The sequence below is a fragment of the Hevea brasiliensis genome, chromosome 15 (genome assembly GCF_030052815.1).
Source record: "Hevea brasiliensis isolate MT/VB/25A 57/8 chromosome 15, ASM3005281v1, whole genome shotgun sequence".
In the NCBI taxonomy this organism is placed as follows: domain Eukaryota; kingdom Viridiplantae; phylum Streptophyta; class Magnoliopsida; order Malpighiales; family Euphorbiaceae; genus Hevea; species Hevea brasiliensis.
The window spans coordinates 5,166,394-5,175,378 of NC_079507.1; the positions used below are offsets into that span (position 1 = coordinate 5,166,394).

At 37.5% G+C, this 8,985-nt stretch overlaps 1 protein-coding gene across 1 annotated transcript; it reads left to right on the forward strand.

The window, feature by feature from the left end:
• Positions 1 to 243: 243 nt before the first annotated feature.
• Positions 244 to 8,695, forward strand: LOC110646600 (uncharacterized). The gene is made up of 3 exons (XM_058136472.1): positions 244 to 1,499; positions 1,734 to 1,859; positions 8,408 to 8,695. The coding sequence occupies exons 1-2, from the start codon at positions 399 to 401 to the stop codon at positions 1,830 to 1,832; spliced, it is 1,200 nt and encodes a 399-aa protein (XP_057992455.1). The 5' UTR covers positions 244 to 398; the 3' UTR covers positions 1,833 to 1,859; positions 8,408 to 8,695.
• Positions 8,696 to 8,985: the final 290 nt, after the last annotated feature.

Here is an 8,985-nt window from a genome sequence, read left to right on the forward strand (position 1 = left end):
AAAATCAATCTAATCAATTAAGTTTAAAATTTTTAAAATAAAAAGAATTATTAAATTATTTTTGAATTAATCAAAATAGAGATTTCAAATCCAACTAATTAAGTTTATTTAAATGTTTTTTAATTTTTTTAATATAATTAATAATATAAAGAAAATTCTACTTATTTTAAAATTAATTTTAATTTTTATTAATCAACTAAATTTAATTATTTATTATTATAATTAATTTTAAATTACATATTTCATTTTTACGGTATTTTTACCCAATGTTCTCCTCCTTCGTCTCGATACCCAAATTGTGAGCCTAAGCCCTCCATCTGAAAATTCTTCAGACACTTCGAATTGAAGATTAGCTCCAAACCTATTCTTCCTTTATCGAAACCGAATTCGCCGAGGAAATGAGTACAACGATTTACATGTTGTTGCGTCATGGATGTGGAGAAATGGTTCTCTCTATGTTTGAAATCAAGATCCCAAAAGATGAAACAGCGGAACCTCATCATCTCTCTGCGATTCTTGAATTTCCGGAACGAGAATATCCCAGAGGAATGTGCTCCGTCCAGTTGGGGTCTGAATTCTACTTTCTTGGTGGGGAACACGACTTGGAGGATCCCAGGGCTCCTTTTGATCAATGGTTGCCAAAAGATGTGTATATCTTTGACCCTATTGACGGCAAAGGTTCGATGAAAAGGGGTGTGTCTATGAACACCGGAAAAGTTGATCCACGTGCAGTTGTGGCTGATGGTAAGATTTTTGTTCTTAGTAGCAGCATTGCGGTTGACTTCACTCTACCTTGTTATAACGAGAAAGGGATGCCCGTCGATAATTCTATCAGATTCTTTGAATGCTTTGATCCTGAGAGCGATAAATGGATGGTTCTTGATGATCCGCCAATAGATATTCCGATCTGGTGGCACTTCTCCTTTGTTGGCGGAAGGTTTATTTTCTTTGTTGGCAGTGATAGAGACAATTTCAGGGTACTTTCAGTCTTCAATCTGGACACCTTAGAATGGACATCCTCGACGAAGTTGGAGAAAGAGAAGATTACCGCTGACGATTTGGTCATTTTTACTGCAGTTGGGGAACATAGCAGCGACAAATACCTGTATGGTTTGCATGGACTTATCAACAAACGTATCTTAAGGTTAGGGCCCTTGTCTAATATAGACCAAAATCCAAGAATGTTCAGCACCCTCCCAATCAAGACTATATCAATGACGGAACAAGTTGAATCTTTTTATGAGTTGGATTGTAGCAGTTTTATTTTGCACTTGGGGAATCGGCGTTTCTGTTATCTGCACTCTGGGTCTCCTCATGGTTTTGGATTTCCTGCTACTGTTCAAGATGATTACCCCCGCAATCTTAAATTGTTTGTCTTCGAGGAAACCAACTGCAGTGCATCCGAATTTAATCCAAAAATTGTCTATTCTGCCAGTTTTGAGATCAAAACTTCATTCATTAGTAAGGGTGATATCATGAACTGCCATATCCTTAGCCCAGTAAGCTTTTACTTTTGTGTTTTTGTTACTATAAATGATACATCTTTGATTGTTCAGAACCATCCAACTTGTTACTGTGCTGAAATGGCTTAACCTTGCTGTAATTCTTTTCTGATGGGATCATTTTGGTTTTAGCTTGTATGAGGAAATTTCCTCTGTTGCATCCTTCAGTGCTTTTTTATTTGTGTAGTATTTTTGTTTGGCTTTTGTTGGAATTTGATAATGGTTGTGCAGGGAGAGAAGCATGAGAGCATGAAGAGGAAACAAGAAGATAGCTGGAAGCATGAGAGCATGAAGAGAAACAAGAAGATAACTGGAAGCATGAGAGCATGAAGAGGAAACAAGAAGATAACTGACAAAGTAAGATTAGATTATTGTTTGTTTCCTTCTTGCCTTCCCCTTTGTTAGGGTTTGAATCCCTAATGAGGCAGTTGTAGGTAACTGGGAAAGAAAAGAATCAGGAAGAAAAGAAATAGAGAATTTAGAGAGAGTTAATAGCAGAGATAGAGAGAAGAAAGAATTAGAGAGATGAGAACTTCAGTTATCATTTCAAGTGTTCTTTCTACTTATTTATACAGCTTCAGCTAGCTTCAGTTATTCTAACTGAAGTAGTTACAGCTGTTCTTGTCTAAATGACTCCTCTTAACTACCTCTATAACAGTTCATCCTCTTAACTATTCTCTAGACTTCTTCCTTCTGTACTTTTTCCTCACATATGTAACAATCTTTAGCACCTTCTTGCCCCAAGAAGGGTGCAAAATCTGGAAATTGGGACATGATGAAAGAGGCATCCTCGCATGTTGCTGAATAGTGAAGCCATTTGATGAGAACTTGTGAGACTGGTAGACTGTTCCTGGTGATAACGCTTGACTGCAATGCTTTTTCAGGGGCTGCCTGCTGTAGTTCTTCTTGCAACACCAGAAGCTCTATGTTAGGGTTTATGAAACCCTAAGAGAAACAAACAGGGGAATAGAGGTAAGAATAGAAAGAAGAGAGAAGAGAGAGACTGTATTCTTGCTAATTCTTGGAATGACTTACAACAAGGTGATTGTTGAAGTATTTATAAACAATAACTGCCTTGTAAATACTTCAGCTGACTATTCTAGCTAACACAACAGAGTTAGTTACGCTTCCTGCTAATTACTAACTCGTCAACTCCTCTAGAATTCCTAATCACATCTTATTCTTATATTTCCTCCTATAATATGTAACAATACCCCCTCCTCTAGTATTTTCTTGTCCCCAAGAAAGTGGAACTTTGGGGAATTGGCCTTCAGTAAAGCACTATCCTCCCAGGTGGCATCTTTTGCCGACAGATTAAGCCATTTTATAAGCCCTTCTTCTCAAGCATAGACACATGAAAAAAGAGGATGAACAGCAGATGTTGGAGGCAAATCCAGGTGATAAGTCACCTTCCCAACTTTTGCCAAAATTCTGTATGGCCTATAAAACTTGGCAGGCAGCTCAAGGACTCGTCTTACTTCAATTTAAGTTTGACTGTATAGCTGGAGCTTCAAATAAACCCAATCCCCAACAGCAAACTCCCTCCCAGTCCTCCTTTTGTCAGCCTGCTGTGTCATTCTGTGCTAGGCCACTTGTCAATTCTCTTTCAATAGATGCTTAAGGTGCTGCCTCTCTTTTAATAACTTCCTTACAGCCCCTACTGATGAATCAACTGAAGAATCTTCATGAAATGTAGAAGGAGCATACCCATACAATGCATCAAATGGAGTCATTTGAATAGCATTGTGAGAAGATGAATTGTACCACCATTTTTCCATAGGCAACCAAGACCTCTAATTAGTGGGCTTTAAATGGACCATGCCTTAAATTGGTTTTAACTCCCACATACATTTTGTCTTTGTGGTATAGAATCCCATTTTTCACCTAATCCCCAGAGACGGCATCCTTATCCAATGACAGCCTCTTAATTAAATTAGAGGCTCTCCCATAAATAGCAATCAACTTTTGCATCCAAGTAAGAATTACCACTGAATACATAGAATGAAAGTGGGTACCTAAAAGTGGGTACCCACATCAATAGACCTCCTGGATAAAGCATCTGCCACCTTATTTTTAATACCCTTCCTGTATAGCATTTTATAATCCAGTTCCAACAACTTGAGATACCTCTTTGCTGCATATTATTATTTAACTGTACAAAAGTGGCATTAATTTCGGAGTGTCCACCAAAGTGAGATTTGTGATAAAGAGCCAGTAGATGCTCTTTTAAACTCCTATTACTCCCTACATACAGCTTATCCTTATAAAGCAAGAGGCTATCCTTATAAGAGTATCCAGGATGAGCCTGCTCATCTATTGAAGGATGAGATATTAATTCTGCTGCTTCAGGATCCCCATCATAATTGTGAGACAATTGAGTCATCCAAGTAGAGTGTAAGGAGACATGAAGAGTGTAATTCAGCATCTGCTACTGCAGGTTTTCTGGACAAAGTATTAGCAACTTTGTTATCTATACCCTTTCTATACAAGATGTTGTATTGCAGCCCTAATAATTTAGAAACGCCCCTTAATTGCAAGTTGGTATGCAATATTTGCTCCATCAAATGCTTAATACTCTCATGGTCAGTCTTAATAAAAAATGGACCTTGCTCCAAGTAATGTCTATACTTGGAGACAACAAAAGTAATGGCCAACAACTCTCTCTCACAGACTGACAAGGCCTTTGTTTTGGGACCAAATGCCTTAGAGAAATATGCAATGGGATGCCCTTTCTGTTGCAAGACTGCCTCCATCCTAGAACCACTAGCATCTGTTTCAAAAGTAAATGGCTTAGAGAAATCAGGAAGTGCTAATACTGGTGCTTGAGACATGATTGTTCTAAGATTATCAAATGCATATTGAGCTGCATCAGTCCATTGGAAAGCATCCTTTTTTAACGTATCAGTAAGAGGTTTACTGATTATACCATAATTGTGGCCAAATTTTCCATAATACCTCCTCAATTCTTTCACTGATTTAAGGGTTGGCCAAGACGTAACAGCCTGAATCTTGGCAGGGTCTGTGGCAACTCCCTTTCCAGATATATTAAGGCCCAAATAATCTATCTCAGTTTTGCTAAATGGACACTTACTGAGTTTGGCATACAGTCATTGTTGTTTCAACACTTCAAACACTAATTCCATGTGTTGCAAATGTTATTCCCGTGATGAGCTATATATGAGGATATCATCAAAAAATACTGACACAAACTTCCTCAAATAGGCTGAAATATGTGATTCATAAGAGCCTGAAAAGTGGCAGGAGCATTTGTTAGCCCAAAGGGCATAACAGTAAATTCATAATGCCCATGATGCGTCCTAAAGGTTGTTTTATGAATATCAGGTGGACTCATCCTGATTTGGTGGTAACCTGCCTTTAAATCAATCTTAGAAAAGATTAAAGCACCATGAAGCTCATCTAAAGGATCATCAATTATTGGAATTGGGAACTTGTCTTTAATAGTGAGGTCCTTTAACTTTCAATTCCCTAGCTACTTTGGTATCCAAGAAGCTATGGGTACTTCCACTGTCCACCAGAATTAGGAAAATTCCCTGTTTTGAAACTTGCCAATAACCCTAATAGTTTCAGCCCTTTGAATTCCCTCCAAAGCATGAACTGAAAGAGTTATTGCCTTATCATTGTCAGGTACATCTCCCTCCATTGCATCATGCCATTCTTCCTCCTCTTCTTCGTTTCCCTGCAATAGGGAAATTTCTCTTTCCTTCTTAGTCACTTGCAAGGACATTAATGTTTTCTGTTTACATTGATGGCTAGGGTTGTATTTTTCTCCACACTTAAAGCAGGGCCTGGGTTGCTTAATTGAATTTGGATTGGTGGAATTGATGGAATTAGTCCTAGTGACAGGGCTGATTTGCAGAAGATTGACTGGTAGTAGGTAAGGTTTTCTGCATAGAATTTGATTGTTTTGAATTGGAATTCTGGTCTGTAATTGGAGGTTTGGGAGCATAGGGATAACTTTGAGAAGGTTGATTAAATTTATAGGTGAGAGGTGCTGAAGGTGAGAAAGTGTTAAATATGAAATTAGCTTGTTAGGGTTTAGAGTAAGGAGTGGATTTCTTGGTAGAATTTATGAGTTGTTCTTGCAATCTTGCAACCTCAGTAGCTTGAGAAAGATTAATTGGTTTCATCATTTTAACCATGGGTCTAATGTCATTCCTTAATCCACTAATAATGCTTGACAAAAAAAAAGAAAAAAAGAAAAGAAGATTCCCTAGGTTAGGCATAACTCTTTCCAACCTGATTCTCCATCTTCAAATCTATCTTGATACTCTTCAAGAGTGCTTTCTTGCCTTAATCTCAGAAATTCTTCAACTACATTCCCAAATCCTTCATCCCCACACCTGCAACACAATTCTTTCTCAAACTCTTCTCTAAGAATGACCTCCATCACCCTTACCCCAATTATGATATGCATCAGCTCTTTCTATCAAGAATAAACTTGCTATTCCCTTCCTCAGGAACCCCATACATCTCAAAATACTTAGTACATTTCCTTAGCCAAGCCCTAGGTTCTTTGCTATTAAAAGTAATCAATTTAACTTTGGGTAAAATCTTGGACATACCTTCCGCATCAGTTGCAGATCCAGAGCTATTGTTATCACCTTTCTGAGTTACATTATTGTTCTCCTTTGATGTGGAAAGAATTCCCCTTCCCCCAATAGTAGCAACAGAGGCATCGGCTTCCTTATTGTCACCCTGATGCATTCCTCTGCTTTTTCCAAGTAGATTTCCCCCAATTTTGGATCACAATTCTTCCAGAAGAACATTTCTGGTATCAATTATACCTTGTTGAACTCCTTGTTGCACACTTTGCTTAATTTCTTCTTTCAATTCCTCCTTATTCCTTCTGGTTTCCTCTTGCAAAGCCTTAATAACTTCCTCTAAATTAGAGATCCTTGATTCCTGAGTAACTGCTCCAGATAGTCACCTTCACAGTGTTTCGAATCCAAAAAGAAAGCTAATCCCTCACACAACTTAGCTCTGATATCAAATTGTTATGGACCAGATCTGATACAATCTCTAGATAGAGATTGGAACTCAAAACAGAGAAGAAAGATGAGATGAGAAGAGAATAGAAGAGTGAAAGAGAGAAATGTATTCTGTTATTGATTCTTGTAATGCCTTATTACAGAAGTTCTCTCCTTCATACAAGAGCAGTGTAACTGCATCCTAACAGAATGGCATAATGGCCTACAACAGATGCTGTTGCTAGTAAAGTATCTTTCCCTCCAATTCCTTAACTACCCAAGACTAACACTACTTATCATTATTCCTCTTTCTCCCCCTGTAGTATGTAACAGATCACTAGTGAGATGGTCATCTTTGTTAATACTTCGAAGATACACACGGACTGTTTTACAAAATTTGCTCCAGTAAGTTTGTTCTGTGATTTTCTTCATCACAGGAATCACATCCGCTATGATGGATTAACTTTCTGTCATTCTATATAAGACTACCACAGGCTAACTAAAGCATCACTTAATTCTTCACCAGGCTACCAAGAAACACAAACCTAGTGCCACAAATAGAAACCCAAGAATCAGTATTCGAATCAAACAGAAAACGCACAAGCTAGAGAGAGCAGCACCAAAAATAGTATGAAACAAAACCTGTAGTCACAAAGGATGAGCAGGAGCACTTTCAAGAAGTCACCAAATGGGGCAGTAGCACACCAGGGTGGAGTCCCGTCTTCAAGTTGACAAAGTAGGGGGAAGCCGGAGCTGAAACGATCGCCGAAAACAGCCTCACGTGTTGGAGCGTGGGGCGAGGTCAATGGAACAAAAAGGGCACGTGAAGGCCATACGTGCTTCCAGGCGCTGAATTCTAGGGGAAGGCCAGTTGATGGCCAGCAGTGCTTCTAGGGTAGGACGTGAGAACAAAAGATCATCTTATGTGGGTGACCTCATTTCACAGTGGGTTTGGTACACAGATAGAGTTCGAAGACATAGGACTCTTGGGAGATTTCAAATCAGAGAACTAAAATTCTCAAAGACAAAAATTTGCCTATACACTGGGCTATACAAGGAATACATAATAATTAGGAATATATAGTTGACTTTCCCTAACAGCTCTTAAGCATTGTTTTGGTGAGAATAAGCAGCTGATGCATTTAGTCATATAGCTACTGTTCTTCATGAAATGAGTGAACATGTCATTGGTTTCGATAGGGTGAGAGATGATGATGATACTTGTTCTGATTTTGGTCTAATTTTCTAATGGGAAATTGCCTAATACGGTTTGTAGTTTAATGCATCCATAATTATAAGCATAAATAAAGTCATTAGGAAACTGTCATTAATTTGCAAGCACTTATTCTAGTGATTTGATATAATATGGTATTTTTGTGGTTCCACAATCCAAACAAGCTTCTATTTGAATACACTGCAGTGTTCTGCCTTTGAGGAGGCTTGCTTTGTTGTTTTTGTTCATATGGTGAATAATTGAACTACTTGTTTTGAAAACTTGTAAGTGTTTGTTTGTGTAAAGATTGATGTACAAGAGTAGTGCCTGATTTGGAAATGAATAGGCGAATGAATTTGGAAGACAAATAATTTAAGATCTCTGTGTTATCTTCTACTCATTGTATAGTATTCAAGAGACATGATTATTCAGTTGTGTAAATTTTGATGTTGTGGCTATAAACACCCAGGGAGAGAATTTATTTAGTCCTTGCATTTTCATTTTTTCCCCTCTTTTTATTAATAGGAATCTTTTAAATCTTTTTATTCTATATAACATGGAAGGACATGGTGATTTTATTTTATATGATTGTGGTTGCATTAAACTGTGTTATGCAATTTACTGTTAGAAAATGATTATGTTTATAGCATTTTGTTTGTTATAATTTCATTTAATTTAACACAATTGTGAAATAAACTTTGCAGGGAATTTTGGTGGTGACCAAATGGAGATTGAAGCAACAATTGGTTACAAATAGATCTATTATTTTGTGGCGGAGGCTGTAGCACATGCTACTTCATTCCACATATTGACATACATGCAAATTCATGTATATTTGATGTACTCTCTTTTTAATATTTTGTTTTCAAGCTGGCTTTGTGTTTTAGTTGTTGCTTTGTAGGACTCTTGTCGTTGTTCCAACCATGGAAATGGTTTTAGTTTGAAATTTCTTGGACTTGGATTAATTTATTTTTATTTTTATTTTCTTGGCATTTCAGATCAGTTGGACTAACAATTTCTATGATGTTTATTCCCTATCTACAATCTAATAAGCCGTTAGTTTGAATTGTTGCTAGAGTTCCACTGATGGCACCTAGTGATTCTAAATTAGGCAATTGAGAAAAAGTTTCATCTCTGGATAGTAAATTACGATAGCACTGGCAAAATAATTTTGGGTGGTAGTCAGGGCAACGTATTTAGAGATTCCCAGCACCATACATTCGCCAAACAAGTCCCATTTGTATTCATTAAAAAAGTCTTCCTTATCCAAACCAAATTAGGA

Excerpts from the sequence above, each read along its gene's own strand:
- LOC110646600 (XM_058136472.1), top strand. The coding sequence starts at position 399 with ATGAGTACAACGATTTACATGTTGTTGCGTCATGGATGTGGAGAAATG. Across the intron at positions 1,500-1,733 it reads ACTGCCATATCCTTAGCCCA|GGAGAGAAGCATGAGAGCAT; the intron begins GTAAGCTTTTAC and ends ATGGTTGTGCAG.